Consider the following 21,773-nt stretch of genomic DNA (forward strand, 5'->3'; position numbering starts at 1 on the left):
TGGTTTGAAGGTTTGTTACTGAACATCAAACTGACAGTCTCAGGATCAAGGTGACTGAGAGCATCATATATTCAAACAGGTGGTCTAAAAAATATTCACTGATTGATTTGAAGAATATCTTTATCAGTGTTTGTTTATTGAATTCACATTGTTTCCTTGATGAAATGCAGTGAACACACAAGATCCGAGACCTGTTTTTGAGTTTATCAGACGAGACAACGAGCCGGGAGCGAGCTGTGAGATCACTTTGTACTTCAGTGTAGATATTGTCTTCATTCTCCTCTCACCCTGTTCAGCCTTGGCTCTAAGGACTCTACCCCTGACCCTGAATCAACGTATGGACCCTGATCATAGTTTGGACCGCCTTCATTTTACTATAACATATAGAGCTGCAGCTTTACAGAAAACTTTCTCAATGCATTTCCCCTGACAAACATCACTCTGAGGGATTTATTTAGGTCGCTACTTTGTGTATTTTATATTTCTGTATTATGTCACTTGACTGTGTGTAACTTGCTTCAGGACCGTCAGCTACCTGTTTACATCCTCTCTGTGTACAGTAGGGATGCAACTATTAGAGATTTTGGTGGTACGATTATTGTCAAAGAAATAATTTCACAATTATCTCAATTATTACACCTTCAATAAATTCACAACACTTTTTGAGGATCCTTCAAAACTTTGAGCACCAAAGACGTTATTGTTTTCTGAAGTATTCTTCTGCACCAGTTTGTCATGAAACCATCTAAAGGGGATTATTTCACATAAAGGATTAATTAATTAAAATAATTAATGTCTGGTACTTCCTGGATGAATGTCATTTCATATTCTGTACTCTCATTTTACAGAATTATGAATTATTAGATTTTACCATAACCTATTCCAGTTGAAAAAATATTTTGTGAGATCATTCATTATAGACCTGTCTCCTTCAATACTACTGATACCAGGCGTGAAAACAATTATCAATTTGTCAAGCTGCTCACACGACCTGACTGAAGCCTGTTAGGTTATTATGAGCTTTCACTTCTGTGTCTCTGCCTCAGTCAATATTTAGACAAGTTTACTTTATTTTGATTCTTTTATTATCAATATGTATTCTTCTACAATACTTGTGCATGTCTAAGCTTTTTGATGTCATGCTGACACACGGAATGTTTAATTAACAAACGGACCTTATTTACACTGAGTGCTGGAGAGGGGATGGGACAGATGGAATATGAATGGCATTAAACCAAAATGAGTCATCAGATCATGGAGTCTGGTGTTGCTCTGTAAAACTATGTCCTATAGTATAAGTGTATAACTAAAATCATCAGTGTATGAAATAAACTTCAGTCTGAAGTCTGTCAGCAGAAAAAATGACAGCTGACTCGTAGGATCGATTCCTCCATAGGTGGAACGTGCATTCAGAGATAAGCGTGTTCATTTTAATTTTCGGACAGCTGTCACGGGGACGCCCTCAGTGGTAGAGAATAAAAGAGACGCACTCCACAGAATGTTTATTTTAACCTTTTTCTTCTTGTGCAGCTTGGCCAGCACCTCTTCAACTGTACTGGACTGATTTTGATACGGCGCCTCCACCACGTCCATGTAATGTTGCACTTAAAAATGAAAAGTGTTCTTCATGATAACACCATATGATTCCTAACAGGGGCCTGGGTTGGTATGGAAATAGGCATAGGCAGCTGCCCCACACTTTTAAATGACGGAGAAACCTGGCATTGGTGATGACGTTTAGAAGTTGTGCCGAACATAACATACGGGCCCCTTTTTAACAGAATAGAAAAACTCGGTGTAGCTGAGCCTTTATGATTAGGTTAACCGTGACATTTTTAAACCCAGTTAATAGTAAAAGCGGTTAATCCCGACATCATCCCTAGTGTTCAGATGTCAAGAGTACAGGTTGTGTCTCTGTAAAGTCAGAGCAGGTGTCTGCAGGTGGTTCCCACCTTGACCCACATCATGAAGTGTCTGCATGAATAAACTCAGGCTGCACAGGGACTTCTCTCACATGAGCTGGATTCAGTTCTCGATGTAAGCATGAATGAAATGAATCAAAGACACGATCACTTTTGTAATCAAACCCACTTTTATTGGTCTTCACGTTAACACCTGCATCAGCTTCAGTTGGCGTGCAGAGCCTTCCAGCGGGTCAGAGGGCCGCTGCTGGGGATGTACTTCACCCCACAGCCGTCAGAGATCAGACGCTTCTCTGCCATCATTTCATCAAAGTCGCAGGCGTTGAACTTGGTGAAGCCGTACTTCTTGGAAATATGGATCTGGGAGGAAAATAAATCAGCTCAGGATTAAAGCATTGTTAGAGAGCAATATCACATATCTTAAGATCCTTGAACTACGAGCGGTTTGTCTCAGCGGTCCCTTAAAGCACTCAGCACCTCTCAGCTGAGGACATACACAACCACAGAGTCACTGTCTGCAGCCATTGCACACCAGAAACGCACCACAGCACAACTGGTCGGCTTAATAAGCTGCAGAGATGATCCAGGATGGATACATTCAGTTTGTACATCTCAGCTTTCAGAAGATAATCTGATCCTTTAACTGAACAACAACCACAGGGTTCAGGTGAAAAGCTTCTTTACCTTCTGGCGTCCGGGGAACTTGAACTTGGCTCTGCGCAGAGCCTCGATAATGTGCTCCTTGTTTGCGGCCTTGGTACGAACGGACATGATCACCTGACCGATGTGCACACGCGCCACGGTGCCCTGAGGTTTACCAAAAGCACCTCGCATCCCAGTCTGGAGCCTGCGGAGGGAAATACACACAAAGATGAGTTAATACTTCATGATGAAAATATGAGACTTTCTAAAGCGCATGGAATAAAGAGACCAAAAACATCTATAAAAGTAAAGCCTAACTTATCACACATTCATTTGCTCATCACTGACTTGTAACTTTGTCAGTTTCCATCACAGCCTGAAGCATCAGATCATCTCACAGTGGTCAGACTCACCTATCAGCTCCAGCGCAGGACAACATTTTGTTGATGCGGATGACGTGGAAGGGATGCAGACGCATGCGGATGTGGAAACCGTCCTTACCGCAGGTCTTCACCATGTACTTGTTCGCACAGATACGTGCAGCTTCCAGAGCTATACGGAGGAGAAACCAGAGGGGAGATCAGTGCCTTGGCTTCAGAGAGCGCTCAGTTTTAGAGACAGGATGATCATGTCCCTTCTCTCATGTCTCACCTTCTGAAGACAGCTGCTCGTACTCATCAGAGACCATGTGGCCGCACAGAGGGAACTCATCTACCTTGGCCTTCTTCCTGCCCAAGTCGAAGATCCTGATTTTAGGATCTGCATTCAGAGAGAAGTATGGATACGTTACCCATCTGAGGAATCACAGACACTGATAAACATTAAGTCATGCAAATATAGACACTTCATGTTTACTGCAAGATCTGAGTCACAGGAATGAATCAGTGACACACTACAGAGTCAGTGATTATCAGCCATTACTAGATAAAGCTCTTCATAATATTCAGTTTAAAGTAGGATATTTACGTCCCTGTTACTCATCTCCAGGAAGAAGGTGTCAATGTGTCGCATCAGGGCCATAAAGGTGGACCAGCACTGTGTGTGTGTGTGCGTGTGCATGTGTGTGTGTGTGTGTGCATGTCTGAGTGTGTGTATGTGAAATCAAACACCGGAGCACCATCATCTCGCTGCAGCAGAGTTCAGTGTGTTGCTACAAAGGTGTGACTGTCATAGAAATACATTGTTTAAGAAGCTATTGATGCACCTCAACATTATTTTGTCTCAGCGGTCCCTTAAAGCACTCAGCACCACCCAGCTGAGGACATACACAACCACAGAGTCACTGTCTGCAGCCATTGCACACCAGAAACGCACCACAGCACAACTGGTCGGCTTAATAAGCTGCAGGAACGTCAGAGAGACCAACACGGACGCCGAGTGAAGGATGGAGCAAGCTTACCAGGCACTCCTCTGCAGAAGCGGGACTTGGGGTAGGGTTTATTCTTGCAGTAGCGATAGCTGTGGAGGAGAATTGGATACCAGAGTTAAACCAGAGAAGTCATTAGGTCAGCTGTTTCACTTTTTAAATACTGGACAATCTAACAACACCTCACAGAGACTAAACCTCACAATGAGAGTCCAGTGTTTGTTGGAGGTGAAGTAACAAACTGGAGTAACCGATAGTTATTTCTAGGTATGCACAAAGTTAACAGTTCGATATCTGAGTTGTCAGATTAAAGCTTGAAAATTGGATTATCTTATCGTTGGATGTTTGCATGCAGATTCTCAGCATGTCAGCTGATTGGACGTACTTTAACATGGTGGGAACAAACCGCAGAAACAGCTGTTTGAAGAGCTCGTAAAGCACAGGTGATGGGAGGAGCAAAACAACACTCTTTCACTACAGATTTATTCATGCTTTCAAAAACCTTTTATTCTCCTTTAAAGCTTGTCTACTGTTGCATCACTTTATTCTGTTTAATCTGCATTCATTCTTTTTAACCTTGTGTGTTGTATTTAGTGTTTGCATGGTTATTTTCTACACTTTGTCTCCCCTGCTTAGTTTCTGCCATGCTGTGTCTATCAAACATTTTTGATATGAAATATATCTGCAAGATTTTGATGAAAATCTGGTGCTTTCCAGATGAGGTGAGTAACTGTTGCTTCATCTTGTTGATATTCAGATTTATGGTATACATTTATTATTTGTCTCCACTTCTACTACTCTAATTATTCTCCAAATTATTCAGATTAGTTATTTTAATTCTGTTTATTTAATTTATTTTTATGTATTTTGTATGTATTTAATTACAAACTTTAATTTACAATTTAATTTTTACTTCTCTTTACTTCAGACTTTTTAAAAAATGAAATAAATGTGCATGAGATTTGCCTCCGAGTCTATTAGCTGCATTGTTGTGATGTACTGTGTTGGCTGAGTTTACAAACATAATATAAATACAGGGTCAGTATTAATAAGTTATTATTATTAATAATAATAAAACAGGCTTTCGGTGTGGTGGAAGACGCAGGCTTCTTGGATATATCATCCAAAATAACCTTGAAAATAAAATATCTCAAAGATCCAACATTGCGCATCTTTAGAAATGTCTTGAACAGCTAATCAGTGTGTTGTAAAGCCACAAGATGAGGAGACAGCTCATTTTAAAAGGTACTGTTATCCTTACTTAGTACTCTCCTCAGCAGGACTGTGTATTTAGGACTGTAATGAAAGCTCCTGCTCGCACACCAAACATTTCACAGGACATACTCACAGTCTGTTATCACCTTTTAATGCATTATGTAGACTAAAGCAAACTTGACAGCCTTGTGCTCACATAGTAGTGCATTCTAAGTTGTTGATGTCAGCCTCAGAGCCTAGTGATCACAGAGGAGCTGTATATTTATGTATTAGTAACTGGAGTAACTTTTAGAGAGACTATTGAAGGCTCAGAGTTTTCAGTGACCCTAACTGCGTTTAATCTTTGAGGACAGATCATGGACGGCCGGTCGTATTTTCACACTTCATTTATACTCACTTCATTGAGGACATGTATTATCTGTTAGGATTCATGACTAGGAATATTAACTATCACACTCCATTTAGTGGACACAATTAACGTGGCAGACTTCACTCTGCTAGCTGTGTGCTGCTTTTAGCTTCATGCTAGCTTGAGTGCTCTGAACATGTCAGCGCTGAGCTTTAGTTACACGACATGAGGACATTTTTCAATCACTACAAGTATCTACTTTGGACCCATCCTTCATAAAAAAAGAACCGTGTTCTGATTCTACAGTAATAAAACAGCCTGGAAGAGGCCTGCCGGTGTGTCTGCTAAGCCCACATGGTGACTCTGGACCCGGAGCCATTTTGCTCAGAGTCGGCTCGGACCACAAACATAAAAAGAAGACTTACCAGCGGGCTGGACGGCGGCCCATGGTTGCAATCTGTAAATGGACAAATAAAAAAGTGTTATTTACTGAAACCAGTGAGTCAATGCTTGAAAATTAGTTCATTTCTATCTATTCTAGAGAGAGCTGAGGAAATCGCGCTCCCACCACGCACTCACCTAATGGAGGAAAGGAAGTACAAGTGACTTCCGCTGCGTCATAAGGACAGAGGCAGTCTGGGAAATATAGTTTTATTCATAAACACATCCTTTTTTTTTTCTTTTTCTTTTTTTACAGTTTTTCTCAGTAGCTTTAGTACATTTCTCTAATCATCCTCGACATTTGCCAAACAGTAAGTGCATTTCTCAAAACAATTCGTACAAATAGCAAAACACCATGGATTACCTGCAGAAGCCAGTATCTTGCTCAAAATCCTTAGTTCATCTCTCCAAAGTAAATATCTGTGTCAATGAACATGTCAGTGCCACCAGAGTGACAAGACCTTGTGTCATTGTGTACAGATAAGACAGTCAAATTACTTAGTCATGTTGTCCATATAACAGTGTACTCCGGAGGGACGTTCTGATAAGATAAGATAAGATATACTTTATTTTTCCCCCGTTGGGGGAAATTCTTTTGTTACAGCAGCTCACAACACAGGACAGGGGAATACAACAATGTACTAACATAGTTTAAAAAATATAATAACAATAATAATAGCAATGACAAGGGTAAAATATAATAGAACAAAATAGAATAAAATAAAATAAAGTAAAAATAAAATAAAATATGTCAACTATTACAGATATATACACACTATGTACACTTCTATCTGATAATAGATAAGGTAAGTTATTGCACGATAAAAATTGCACCAGGTTATTTAAACAAACATACACAGTATGAAGAACAGTGCGATTCCGATGGATACAGTAGTTATTTGTGAATGTGCCAAGTTACATAGTAACTTCCATGTAGTGTAATGAAAGATGAGAACAGATGATGTAAACTATAGCTAAAGTTTAGATGACAGTTATTGTAAATTGTAAGTTACACCTTAGAGTATGTGGGAGATTGATTGCAAGAGACTAGACAAGATTCACATTTATGCTCTTACTGTTTGTATTTTAATTTGTTGACAGACCATGTCATTGCAATACAGAAAGAAAAAGACAACACTGCATAGCACACATAAAAAACAAAAGTAGAAATGTGAACTGTACATGTAGTGCTGTAGAAATTACAGTGCAGTGCAGTCTTCCTACACCTCCTGACGTTCCTGTCTGTTGGACCTTCGTTAGAGAAAGTCAAGATTCACCTGGGAGCAATTTACCAATTCATATTATTTTGCTATTATGAAATTAGGGGTGTGATAAACTTAACACCTAAACTGAGCACAGATATCAATATGATAAATTCAATGTGAGTTTTTGTAGTCTTATCTGGTATGAGTACTTGCGCCTGCTGTGCTGACTCCTAATGTGTCTTTGTGAAATAAATAGGCTAATATGTTTATCCTTCCAAAGGTACAGCTTTTCTTTCTGTTTGTTTCAACATTCAGTTTTTGTATCTCAAGTGTTTCGGGTGCAGAGGCAGATACTGAAACAAGAAAGGTATTTTAAACCAGGAAATTATTTGATTGACAACATAAACTGAAGAAGGATACATGCAATTTCAATCCTCATCTGAGTGCTGCTGACGGACAGACTGAGAAAACTGTGATCTGTATCTTGTATGTGACCAATAAGCTCAGTTAGGTGTGTAACTCTCTTTAATCCTGATACATCCTTTAAATGCAGCTTTTTAATGCAGTCTGCAAAACAACCATCAGGGGGCACTGTTGATCTATATATCCAAAGTCCCTGCTGTCGGTGCCCCACTTTGTTAATTCTTAAAAAGGAACAATGAGCTCATATCTGAACTCCTGATAATGCAGAACAAATGTTGCTCCATGGCCGGGGAATGACAGGAATCCCAACCTCGTTCTTGTCTTACATTACAGGGTTAGTTAAACATCACATAGGCCTGGCAGGATCCCTCTCATCAGTCCAGAGATCACACCGCCTTGAGAACAAGGGCAGGAATAGTGTGCTTGAAAAGGACTTGATAGGGCTCATGAATAAAGGCTTTAAGTCTAGGAAAGAAGACATAATGTTTTCAGCACACACAGCCCTGATCAGGAAGTGAGCACCACTCCTCAGTGTGACTCAGGGACATAAAAACGGATATCTGAGTCAGGAAAGCCTCTGAACTCTGTCTGCATCCAGCCTCCTGCGAAGGTCATCAGCTCTGCAGGGACTCCCCCTATCTCTTCTGGTCCTTCTGTTTGGACTCTATCAGTCCTGGTCCCTGTGTTTGGTCTGGACGTCCTCCAGATGTTGCTGTGTCTGAGCTCAGCCTTGCTGAAGGGAGACGATGACGGCGTGACGATGGGAAAGAAACAAGGACCAAAAATGGTTGTACAGTTTGTGCCTGTTTCTGGTGACCAACGACACACACACATGGATACAGAGACAGCACACACACACAAACACACACAGATACAGAGACAGCACACACACACACAAACATAGCCCACAAGAGTTTCAGACAAGTCCCATTTTTGGGTTAGTTTAAGAAACACAAACTAACACCAACAGCGTCAGAAGAGATTAAATATCTTTTTTTGGTTTCTTCACCTTCTAGACAAAAATTTTATGTCGAGCAAATCCATGTTCCTGGGGTCATACTGTGGGCTCCACAGCTAAATGTCCAGTTGACATGATCAAAAAGAAGAACTTTAAAAGTTTTCTGGGTGAAATGTTCAGGGTTGTTTCATTGGTCAATATGTTGAAATCAACATCCTACACACTCCAGAATAAGGGCGAGGGAATTTCCCTGAGCTTACCCCCTGTGTCAGGATCAATTTCATCATTCAAACAGCATTTAAAACATTTATTATAGTTAAGTGTTTTACAGTTTGAGCTCCAAAGATATCCCTTACATGTGAACACAAGAAAGACCCTGAATATCAGGACCTCTGTCATCTTTGTAAGCATTGTTTAGAGCCAAACATATGTGGGAATGAAGGATTTTCTTGACCAGTTGGAGAAACTGATTCACTGAGCAAGTGTGTCATTGTTTAGTATACTTTTTTACTTTTTTAAAGAACCAGACTAGCTAGCCTCCTGTCTTTATGCTATACTCAGCTTGTCTTACATATATCATCATATCTAGAGACTGACATGAGAAGAACCCACCTTTTGATCTCACTCTCTGCAAGAAAACAAAGGCCACCATGAATGAAAGAATTAAGTCACTTGATCACCGATCATCTGTCCTTTATTGACTGTAATTTCTGTGGATGAGTGTACCCACTAAATGAATAATGAGAGTGGGTACAAGTGGGTACACACTTGTTTGTGAAGGATTCAGAGAATCAGCCCTCATGAAGACAATGAGCCTGATGATCAAAACTAAAACCTGTATGTGGTTTTCCCCTGCTGTCTTTAACTCAGAGTGGAAATGTTTGATCATCACTGAAATGTTCAAAGTGTCAACCAAACCCCTCACACTCTTACACCCTCACTCTCACACGCTCACTCTCACACACTCACCCTCACACACTCCTGGAATGGCCATGATATATACTGACCTCTGAGACTGACGAAAGAGGGTGTGGTGGCTACACCCAAAGTGTTTCTCTGAAAACGGAAGTGTGTAGGAAGTGCATGCTATGCGTTTGTGTGTGTGTGTATGTGTGAGTTAGAGTTAAATATAAAGACACAATCTTTAATCAGAATGCAAAAATTAGATGAGGCAGAGATACAAATGGAGAAGAAACAGAGAGAGGTAAAGCGATAGAGACAGAAGATAGAGATGAGACTGAAGTGAGATAGTAAAAGGAGATAGAGGTTATAGAAACTGAAAAAGAGATAGCAATTATTGATCAGACAGAGACAGAGATATTGTGAAAAGACAAAACGGAGGCTACAAAGCTGAAGACCGATAAAGAGAAAATAAATGGATCTAGTATGAAAATGAAGGATTTAAGGACACAGACTGAGATAAAGATTGCAAGGAGACAGATGGGCATGAGGACGGAGAGAAAGACACATATAGAGATGGGGCTTAGAGATTGGGATAGAAATGGAGACAGAGATAGAGATAGAGATAGTGATAGAAATAGCGATAGAGATCAAAGTAAAGATGAAGGTACAGATAGATACAGAGAAAGAGATTGAGATAGAGATAGAGATAGGGAAAAAGTTAAGGATAGACAGAGATAGACAGAGATAGAGAAAGAGTTTGAGAGATCAAGAGAGAGCTAGAGACAGATATGGCAATAGAAATAGAGATGAGGATGGAGACAGAGATTAAGATATTGATATTGATATTGAGATTTAGATTTAGATTTAGATTGGAAATAAATGGAGCCATTAAGAAAATAGAGATGATTTAGTGTTACAAACTGAATTAGAGATTGTGAGGAGATGGAGACAGGAATAGAGAGAAAAAGCAAAGACTTAAAGATTAGAAATATGTCTGAGATACAATGGCGAGAGAAATAGGGATGAGATAAAGATCAGGGCAGTGAGGGAGGTGAAGTTAAAGATAGAAACAGAAAGGAGATGCAGTTATAAAGAGTTACAAAAAAAGATATAGAGATTGAGATGAAGGAGAAGAGTTAGTTGTAGATAGATCGAAAGAACAAAAAAGAAACAGATGAAGATGGAGAAAAGAATAGATAGAGGTTTGAAAAAGAGAGATAGAGGCTGAATATAGTAGATATGGTGAGTGTAGTGTGTTGTGAATATATATAATGTATTGTATGAATTTATGTGCTTTGGCAATAACATCTCTTTGTTCATGCCAATAAAGCAAATTTGAATTTGACTGAATATATGAGGCTAATGGTCAAGGTGGAACTAGTGATTGAGGTAGAGACAGAAATGGAGACAGAGATGGAGCTGGAGATACAAATAAAGCTTGAGATAAAGGTGGGGATGATGATTGAAATAGAGATATAAATGGAGTCACAGACGGGGCTCAGATAGAGATAGAGTTAGCATCAGAGATGGAGAGAGAGAGTCTCTGTATGGTTTTGTTTTTCAGGCTCTCTGCAGTCTGTGTTTACATGTCAGTCGTTTCTCTGCTCTGAACACTTAAGCTTCCTGGTTACCAAACAACACTCACAGTGGGACCAGACCAGTATTTGTGTGTGTGTGTGTGTGTGTGTGTGTGTGTGTGTGTGTGTGTGTGTGTGTGTGTGTGTGTGTGTGAGTGTGTGTGTGTGTGTGTGTGCGTGTGTGTGTGTGTGTGTGTGTTAATTGTAATCTTGTTTAAAAACTTGTTTTTTCTTCTTCATCATTTTGATTTCAGATTTTTTAGCCTATTTTTAAAACTGTTAGTTTACTTGATTATAATTAAGCGCTTCCTGATGATTAATTAAAGACTACAAGCAGATCCAGTGAATTTGATGTTTTTTTAATATTGTCACATGAACAAAGAGCGTGAAGGGAAATCTGTGCCTCTGTCTGCTTGGTCTCTGATCTGTTGATGATGTTTATTCTTCATTAATTATGAAGATTGTATTATTTTATTACATATTTGCACTTTGTTTATGAATCTTAGTATTGTATCTTCGGCATTGTTTGGGTTGTTTTTGTCATTTTGTGCTGCTTTTGATCTGTACAGCACTTTGGTTAACTCCGGTTGTTTTAAACATGCTCTATGAATAAAGTTTGAGTTGAGTTGAGCTGAGATTAAAAAAGCAGAATCACAGAATGAGGGGATCAGAGAGTCAGAGGGCAGATAACAGAGGATGATGGATGGCATGGTAGGGTGTCAGATTGTGTAACAGGGATTTTTGCTGAGTGGGCATGTGGTGCCATTACAGTAAATCAGGAAGTGAAAATGAAGCGTTGCCATGGAGTCAGAGAGAGAGGAAAACATAAACGAAAGTGGGTGAGTCATCCCTTATCATTTGTTATGTTTCTCTCCCTCTATCAATGAAGGACTTTACACCAAACCTCATTGTTGGGGCCTCCGATTTCAGCCTCCGTCACGTTGATCTAAAAATTAGTGGTCTGGGGATAAAACTCTTTTTATAAGTTCAGAAAACTTTGAGGTAAAATATAGTATAAGAGGCTTCAATAAAAACCCATCAAGGTCTCCTGGATTCTGTTGAAACATGCCTCCTTATTTAATCTTATTAGAAGCCGCCAAATCAAAGTTAAGGATGAAAAACACGAGAAAATAAAAGATATAAATCTCATTCAAGAGGAAACAGAAGACGCTAGACACTAAATCTCTCTCAATCAAACGTCATCACATCAGAGCATCAAATGAGAAATGAAGTGTGTGTGTGTGTGTGTGTGTGTGTGTGTGTGTGTGTGTGTGTGTGTGTGTGTCTGTGTGTGTGTGTGTCTGTGTGTGTGTGTGTGTGTGCGTGTGTGTGCGTGCGTTTGTGTGTGTGTGTGTGTGTGCAGGTCAAGTCTCTGCAGGTCTGTGTGTCAGACTCGGCTGCTTCAGTAATGAGATCATATGATGTCATGCAGTTCATGCAGGAACAGCCTTCCTGTGTGTGTGTGTGTGTGTGTGTGTGTGTGTGTGTGTGTGTGTGTGTGTGTGTGTGTGTGTGTGTATGTGTGTGTGTGTGTGTGTGTGTGTGTGTGTGTGTGTGTGTGTGTGTGTGCCTCTCAGGAAACAGTCCTTATAGTTGATCTAATGAGAATGATTTGTAGTAACAGTTTAATTCTATAAAGGTCTGTTTATGTCTTCTGTCCACTTACCAGGTAAACCAGGTAAGTGCAAACATTAAACAGAACTTTACCTTCAGTACATCGGTCCCTGCAGAGCCTTCCTCTGCTCAGTTCATCCATCCATCATCCTTACAGCTGATCCCGTTTGGAGTTGTGTGGGGCTGGAGCCTGGAGCAGGGTACACCCTGAGTTTACCAGACTTGCCAGCCTTTTTCGCCGGGCTAACATGTAGCGACAGACAAGTATTCATCTTTATTAAACTTAAAATAGCTTAACTTAATTCATCTTAACCTAACTAAGCATTACTTAACTAAACTTCACTTAAAGCTGCTGTTGGTAGGAATGGTGTATAAAACGTTACTTTTTTCTGCGTGGTTTGGAAAAAAGGTTATAATGCCCATCAGTACTCATCTGTAAGTGAAGTAATTTGAGACTATTGCGAAATCTCTGTTTTCCAATGCCTTTGTATAAAGCAATGTTATTATTCCCCTCGTTCCCGTTATGACGGACCAATCATAGCTAATCTCTAATCCTCTGTCCTGATTGGTCGAGTGGTGGCCCCACTACGTCGTCCTGATTAGCGGGGAAGCCAATACTTCCTCATAGAACACACACAACAATCTTTTGTGGGCAGGGTTACGCGAGCAGAGAGGGGAGGGGTAGTATTGACATTCGAAATCTCTCTCCAAAGTGATGTTTATATCACGACTACCAACAGCAGCTTTAACTTGGCTTTACGTATTCCTATCTTTTTTACCTTTTTGTGCATCATTAGGATTCTGTGTAATATCATTAGTGTGCAATATATGTTGTTATTCATTTTGTGTTCACATGTGAATCATTTGTTGTTTTTTGATGTTCAAAGACAGAGAAAAACTTGAATCATATCATATCGTACCGAATCGTATCCTATCCTATCGTGTTATAGCAAATTGCATCGTATCGAAACCGCTTGAGGCAGGCTGCAGAAACACCGTAAACCATAAACACAACCATTCAAAGAAAACCAGTATGCAGCAAAAAATAAACATGTTTATAGCCTGGTTAAAAAAAAGGTTAAGAGCTGAATAGCTAATTTCTCTATCAGCCACATTGTACTGGGGGTGATTTTTTTTATATATAATTTTTCATTTTTTAAGCTTTCACACTTTTGAGTTTTGCCTAAATAAGGGAATGCCTGACTTAATTGACAGGCTGACACCCTGTAGCTGTTAGCAGAAAGGCTAAAAGTCGGCCTCTTTACCTCATACTAGCTCCTCAGAAGTTAGGTTGAGTTCAGCATTTCCAATATAACACCCACCAATGATCGGCTTCAAAACAGGACTACAGAAACAGGACTACATTCATTTATATACAGGATAGGACCTTACCTTATCTTGTCCAAACTCATTGAATTAAATCACATTGCATTGTCACCTATGTTATGGTATATTCAAATAAGGAGTGGTATTATATTGCATTATTTCATTTATCACTGTATCACACTGCAACACATCACATCATATCTTATTGTATAGTGTCATAAGGCATCACATCATATTGATTCCGTCAATGCTTTTTACTTTGGTTGAGATGTGTCAGTCGTGACAAACATTGTTGACCAACCAACCATCTGACAGACTTACTTAAGGGATGGGTCCAGCGATCCAGGCTGTGGATAAAAGATGACTAAAATGTTGAGAAGATTTAATAATCAGAGGGAGGACACAGCTGAGCTCTCAACCAGAGAGAGGGATCAGAGGGTCAACCAGAAAACAGGAAACATTTTAAACCCTCTGCTCTTTTCCGTTTTAATAACAAGAGACGGTTTCTGATTTCAGCGCCCCCCGTAACTCCACACATTACACAATGTCACACACATTGTGTACGCATCCTGCAGTAACACACACACACAGTCACACGAGGAATGCATCATTCTCAAACACTCTCAGCCGCTCATCTGCCATGACATCATTATTTGTTTCTCTGACATCTGTTTCCAGAGAATCCGCTCCAGATGCAGGTGAGGAGGACGCCTGTCACCTTATATTTCATCATGTGATTACGCACACACACACATATACACACACAAAATCGTGCACACACTAAGATACAAGGAGTAGGTGAGTCATACAGGTGTGATGTCTTCATGAAGCACCTGTGTCTTCTGCAACAGTGATGTCATGCACATTTCTTTACCTGGAAGAGCAAGAGAAGTCAGACACACACACACACACACACACACTCAACAAACACACATCATTCACATGTAACTGATGAGTGAGTTAGCCGGCAGGGTCATGATGATGTCATAGAGCTCAGGCGGCCCTGGAAACACAACTCTGTCTGACCCTGTGTGTGTGTGTGTGTGTGTGTGTGTGTGTGTGTGTGTGTGTGTGTGTGTGTGTGTGTGTGTGTATTCCTACAGGTAATACTGCATGTATGTGTGTATTTCCACACATAACAGACACTTAACAGATGTACACTTTGTGCTCACATAAAAGTAACAGCAGGAATCTGGAGGCCTTGGCAAAAGAAAACTAGATTTAGTGTAGAAGGAGGAGGGGAGGGAGGGAGAGGGAGGGAGATCAGTCATTCATAGCAGCTCTCTCTCTCCACATTCCTCCCCCCTTATATGGACAAAACTACTGGAGCACATCTCTCTGTGTACCACACACACACACACACACACACACACACACACACACACACACACACACACACACACACAATCTGCAAACAGCTCGGGGTTCTTCATCTCTTTAGCCCCTGACCCACATTTAACTAATGTTTCCTCGCCCCAGAATCCTCTCTGATGAGCGAATGAAGCTGCAAAAGAATGCAAAACACCCCCACTCAGGACTAAGACTCTGGTATCTACAGTCCATCTCTCAGCTGTTTGTTTGCTCTGCTCTTTTCCTCCTTCGGTTCAGTGCCGTTCTCAAGTTTTCAGACCAGAGAGAGGCCTGCAGGTCATGAGGGACTCCTGCAGCGCTTGCTGGGAAAGAGTCCGAGAAAAGGAAGAAATAAGAAGAGTAGAAACACACTGAAGGGCTGGGGGAGCTGGAGGGGGAGGTTTGGGGGTGTGCAGGCCTCCTAAAAGAGACAGAGATGTTGAGAGGAGGCAAAGACAGACTGTCATAGGAAGAGAGAGGAAGAGAGAGAGAGAGAGAGAGAGAGAGAGAGAGGAAGGGAAAGGTTACCTTAAAAGGCTGTGTTTGTAGATGGAGCGGGGCGATGCAGTGTTTGAATGTGAAATGTTCATTCTGGTGATGTTTAATGTCTCAAACATACATGAGCAGACGGGCGAGGGAGAAGATTATAGACAAAACGTCAGACAGAGACCACCCCTCTCTGAGCTGGACTTACATCACATTCCTGTCTGTATTAATGATGACAGAGAAGTGTGTGTGTTCATGTGTGTGTTGTATGTGTTGCCAAAATGGCCAGTAGCTACTAGCAGTGGATTCCTGCGGTCTGATTCACAGGGTTCAGTCCGGTCTCCTTTTAAAGACTGTGGACAGTGAACACCTCCGTCTCATTCGAACGCACAAACTCAGCGTATCGAGCAGATTCTCACGAACAGCTCCTTTTTACTTTCACTGTAACCAACCTGATAACGAGTTCCTGTGCTGATTACACGCCTCTCACCCATGAACTCATCTCCCAACAGGAACTGAGGTGTCTGGATTTTAAAGCTGCTCTCCTCCAATCTGAAAGGTTGTCTTAATAAGGTCAGAAAGGATGAAACCAGAGAAGTTTGTCCATTTATCTTCAGTCCGCACCTCCCTCCGTCCAAACAAGACCAGATCTAAAGTGTTTGTTTAATCTGCACAGTGCACACAGGCGGGGTCCTCAGCCGTAGATTACACAGACAATGCTCCAAGGTTTAAACAATCAGAGATTTTATTTACATCTACAGCCAACCTCAAACTACTGTATCTACTCTGGTCTGTCAATAACTGACAATATGATCTGAGCATAAGTTCAAAATCAATACGAAAGAACTTCTTTAAGATAACATCTAAATGTTCTCTGTGTTGAGATATATTTTTCATGCACATGAAGCTAAACTCGGCCTGCTTGAGTTTATAAGGCAAATTAAAGTTTCTCTGCAGCTTTATTTTAAAATATTTACAAATATTTAAGTTTTTCTCACAAACAGTCATCCTTTTGTATGTCTGAGGCCTAACGAGCATGTCAAACACATTTCTTTCTTCATAAAACATCTGCAGAACTCTTAAATGGAATATTTTAAAGGTATTATTTCACTTTTTTAACAGCCAGGAGAACTATTGCACAATTTTTTACTTGTTTGTGTATAATGCAAGAATATGGAGACACACAAGCTATGCAACACATATCTATACCTCTACTTTAACCTCCAGCACTGACAAAGTGAAGCTAATACAGTATAATGTACCAAAACCTGCAGTTCCCCTCGTGTCCACTAGAGTGTCTCCTGCTGTGAGTCAGTCCCCATAGAGCCCCATGTTAAATTGTTACAGCAAAAATAAACATGTTTATTGCCTGGTACAGTTTGTGTCTCTATGGCTTATTTCTCAAGTAATGGCAACTGTACGGCTGAATTTATATATAACTCACCTGTTTACATTAGGGTAATGTCACATTCACACCAGACACGAATGATCGCGCTATTCGCGTGAATACAGACTTGAGAATGTTTTGGGGTTACTCGCACTATTCGCGGGAATGATGTCGGTCACATGTCCCCTCTGCCTGTTAATACTGTGGTAAAAACTCTCTCATTTCTCCACTCATGACAACTATACGGGCTGAATTTATATACAACTGACCTTGATTAAGGGTTAAATGGAGGTAGGAATAGGTGCGTGGCCTTTTTGAGTGATAGCTGTCCCCTCAGCTAAATCTGCCTCTTAACTTTAGGTCTTTGGTATTCATCCCGTCTTTCAGTTAATTTAACTTCAGTCTTGTAGACTCAAAGATGAGATTCAGCTCAGCTTGAATATTTCAGGAGGTCTTTAGAAGTTTAGTTCATGTGTGAACACAGATTGTAACTCTGGTAGTAAAAACTTTGATCCTCATGTTCTTCACAGGTTCTTTAAATACACACGATGAAGTCTGGAGACTGTTTTAGCCTCAGTTTGATGTGGGCGTGGCTCTGATCTGGTCTTTCTCTGGCTCAGACTGAAGTAATCTAAACCACATCTCTGGATTCAGAGTCAGCTTCTTCCTGTTTCATTCAGAGTTTTTCCAAAATGTTCACAGAAACACGAGAGAGGGTCAGAGACAAGGAGAAGAGATGTCATCAGAACTGCAGGTGTGTAGTTCAGACCAGGTGAAGTCAGAGATGTTAAACCTCTCAGTGCCTTCAGCTCTGACCAGCTGTTTTAACTGTGCTCATACACACACACACACACACACACACACACACACACACACACACACACACACACACACACACACATAGACATATACACATACTCTGACACACACTTGGCATGTGATACATACATGATTTCATCACAGGCTGGTTAAAGAACCAGACCGCCACATGACTTTTAGCCTGATTACCTCTCAGTCTGTGCAGTGTAGGAAAACACAGAATAAAACACACACACAGAATGCAGAGGGCTTTCAACAAAACTTCTGCAAGCGATGCTAAAACATTTTAGCGTGTATGTGTGTGTGTGTGTGTGTGTGTGTGTGTGTGTGTGTGTGTGTGTGTGTGTGTGTGTGTGTGTGTGTGCGCGCGCATGTGTGTGTATGTGACTCAGCCTACAGACAGTCTGCTCTGTGACTCACAGTGATAACTCCTCTGTGACTGTACAGTACAGTTTACAGTGTTTACAGTCAGAGGCTTATACAGGTGTGCAGCAGGTTCAGGTTCAGGTGAGGGGGGTTTGAGTGGTTCAGGTTCAGGTTCAGGTGAGGGGTGGTTTAGTAGTGCAGGTTCAGGTGTGCAGTGACTGTGAGCTCTTGTTCTTCAGCAGACTCAATGTTTGCTGTCTGTGTTGCTTGTGTAGAAGTTTGACTCTTGAGTTGATCTCATCTCTACACTGCTTCTTTGTGTTTCATTAAACTTTTACTTTCAGCTCCCTAGGTTAAAAATTTGACCCTTCAAAGGGAGTCATTAAAAAGATGTTTGTAAATAAACAGTAGCCTAGTTAACTGGTAGATGGGTTTTCAACAGCCTCACAACTTAAAACTTGTTCTTAAAAACAAATGGAGGATCATACTTATCATGCATCATAGGAGCTTCTTGTTGCTTCTTCTAGTTTAAGTCTAGACTCCTAACGCTAGATATATCTGGATATTCACATTTCTTTAACTGTATCTTTAATATTTGAAAAAGCAAAAACTTTGAGAATCAGTTTTCTCCTCCTTCAGTATTTTTTTGTCTCTGTCACAGGGAAAGTACCGGCCCAGTTTGATCACATGCGCAGACATTTAGTCAAAATTAAGAACAGTGAGAGCTGATGCTCAGTGTTGTTTGTTCTTTTATTGTAAAAGAAAGAAAAGAAAGTCAAACTTAAAGACCGGCACATTCACCACCTGTGGAAGGTGTATACAAAATGCAGATAAAATAACAAACTGTATGAATAAAGAGAAATTTAAATGTTGCTCCTACAATAACATCATAACAGTGATAATAATGATATCAACTTTAAATCGGTTATCTTGTCTGACAGTGATACAGATCTGTGAGAGCTCCCGTCTCGTCATCATCTTGTATCTCGGTCAGTCCTTGTCCAGCCTCCGGTCCTCCAGCTCTCTCTTCTTTAAGTTCAGTTTCTGTGGAACAGATTCCTCTCCCTCAGCTGGTCATAAAAAGAACTCCATATTACACATGTCTAAATATGGACTCTGCTGCTTTTAATGGCTGAACTTTTTCCATATTTACTCCACTTTGCTGTATGGGAGCCTCTTTTATGTGCACGTTTGATTCAGTCGAGTTAGAGGCTTCTTAAATAACCTGTGAGCTGGGTTTAATGTTCTGTTTATGGTCTCATCTGAGAGCTCTACGGACCGACTGTTTGAGTCTGTGAACAGTTTGTCAGTATTTAGTTTAAATCAATCATCCCATGAAGAAGAACAGGACATCTGAACCCTCTCCTCCATCTCTTAAACAGTTTACCCTTTAGCTCTTAACTGGCTGACAGAGAGACACTTTGTATGAAGCTGTCAGCTCGGCCCTGACCTCCTGCTTTTTAATTCTTTCTCTGAAACCGTCAGCTGCTCCGTCACTTTCTGCGCCCTCTCTAAAACACACTCAGTCTTCATTGTTTGAGCACCAGCTTGTTTCCTATCACTGTATATCACTTTTGCAGGTTTCACAGATGCATTTTATTCCCAGTTTGAACCAAGATACATAAAGAAATCAGAAACAAACATCCTCTAATATGCATGTAACACCCCTTAGCAGGCAATCTATTCAGAGTTTCATGAATTGAATCTAAATTCCAGACAGCCTGGTGGTGAAGAGGCTGAATGTGAACTCATTAGGATCCAGATTGTTTAATAAAAAGTGTGTGACCATCATCTGCAGCCTGCGAGTGTGTGTGGCTGCTGACTCTTTATCATCGTGTGGATGTTTTCCCTGCAGTATATATCTGCAGGTTTACAGAGTCAAGCAGAAGTCAGACCATCCATGCGTTTTAAACTCTGGGCATACAGGAGGACCAGGGAAATTATAAAGTGGTAAAGTCACTGCGAATACTTTTTGTGTCTCATTTTTTATTCACTACATATCAGCAGTAAGATTTCAAAGTAAAGCGATCTGAGGAATCAAACCCAACGCCCAAATTGACTCAACTTGCACCCTGAAAACAGCTCTACTGTGAGCTGAGCCAAGACGCTCTTTCCTCCTGCTTGTTTCAGCAGTCTCCTGGTTTTGGTTACCTCCCAAAGATCATGAGGTGAGGGTTTGAACACACATCTAGTGAATTAAAAAGCTTTGCCTTCAGGCTCAGGGCCCTCTTTCCTGACAGCAGTCCCACCGAATCACCTGTCACTCTCATGATCCATTTTACCCTCACTGTGAACAAAACCCTGAGACCCCGTCAACACGTTTGGTGATATTCTTGAAAACATTGGTTTTGTCTCTGTGTTTTGACCTCCCTTCCTCAAGTAAACGGAATCGTTTTTGAGAATACCTTCCAAGGTGGAGATTCTCGATAGCATTGTTTTGTTCGTGTTCATATCATCAGTTGAAATGAAGGCTCCTGGCCATGACCCTTTGCTGCATGTCATCCTCCACTCTCTGCTCTCCACACTTCTTATCGCCCTTCAGCTGTCTTTATCTATGAGGGCTTAAACAGGGAAAATAACCTAAAAGGAATTGGTGACAGCTCTGGAGGAGGCAGCAAAGGTGTGTGGCTTTGTGCTGATATGCAGACACAGCTCTCACTCTGGTCTCACAAGGTCCAGATGGTTTGTACTAACAGCCTCCGTACTCAATATTCCTGCGACAGCCCCACAAGACCCCTGAGGGACAAAGTCGTAGGCCTTCTCCGACTCCCCAAAACACATGTGGACTGGATGAACCGGCTCCCATGTACCCCCAGAAGTCCTGCAAGAGTGAAGAGCTGATCCACTGCCCCACAGCCAGGACGACATCTGCATCATTCCTCCCGTATCTGAATATCATGCATGCAGGTCTGATACAGTCACTGACTCTCACTGCAGAGGAACCTTTTTTTTGTTTTCAGCTGAAGAAAGTTTTGAGACGTCAAACATTTAACTTCTGATCAGCAACAGTTGGTTGTGTAAGATGTTTTTATTTTAAATATAAATCAGAGTGTCGACATCAGAGGGGCGTGCATGGAATCTGTCATTCTGTTTATTTGTTCTGTGTTATCTGTGTGTGTGTGTGTGTGTGTGTGTGTGTGTGTGTGTGTGTGTGTGTGTGTGTGTGTGTGTGTGTGTGTGTGTGTGTGTGTGTGTTTGGTGTGTTTACCCCCACAAAAAGCCCTCTGGTGATGTAACTCTAACAAGCTGCACACAGATGATGTCACTGACCGACTGGACGAGCTCACCACCACAGCGGCAAACATCTGGCTCCTATTAATGCACACACACATGAACACACAAACACATGAACACACACACACACACACACACACACACACACACACACATATACACACACACACACACAAACACACACACACAC

At 41.0% G+C, this 21,773-nt stretch overlaps 1 protein-coding gene, 1 long non-coding RNA gene and 2 other non-coding genes across 4 annotated transcripts; 1 reads left to right on the top strand and 3 right to left on the bottom strand.

Annotated features, from left to right (window-relative positions):
* Positions 1–2,069: 2,069 nt before the first annotated feature.
* Positions 2,070–6,150, bottom strand: rpl10 (ribosomal protein L10). The gene is made up of 7 exons (XM_034696313.1): positions 6,074–6,150; positions 5,920–5,951; positions 3,964–4,022; positions 3,216–3,323; positions 2,978–3,116; positions 2,607–2,769; positions 2,070–2,282 (listed from the first exon to the last, which is right to left on the bottom strand). Exons 2-7 carry the CDS (start codon positions 5,940–5,942, stop codon positions 2,127–2,129), a joined length of 648 nt encoding a protein of 215 aa, XP_034552204.1. The 5' UTR covers positions 5,943–5,951; positions 6,074–6,150; the 3' UTR covers positions 2,070–2,126.
* On the bottom strand, positions 2,366–2,498 carry LOC117822184. Its single transcript, XR_004633139.1, has one exon. It is a non-coding gene; the product is annotated as a small nucleolar RNA SNORA70 (small nucleolar RNA).
* LOC117822183 lies at positions 3,779–3,911 on the bottom strand. The gene has a single exon (XR_004633138.1). It is a non-coding gene; the product is annotated as a small nucleolar RNA SNORA70 (small nucleolar RNA).
* LOC117821806 lies at positions 4,275–5,989 on the top strand. The gene is made up of 3 exons (XR_004633060.1): positions 4,275–4,373; positions 4,567–4,652; positions 5,801–5,989. It is a non-coding gene; the product is annotated as an uncharacterized LOC117821806 (long non-coding RNA).
* Positions 6,151–21,773: the final 15,623 nt, after the last annotated feature.

Source organism: Notolabrus celidotus, chromosome 11 (assembly GCF_009762535.1).
Source record: "Notolabrus celidotus isolate fNotCel1 chromosome 11, fNotCel1.pri, whole genome shotgun sequence".
Classification (NCBI taxonomy): Eukaryota; Metazoa; Chordata; class Actinopteri; order Labriformes; family Labridae; genus Notolabrus; species Notolabrus celidotus.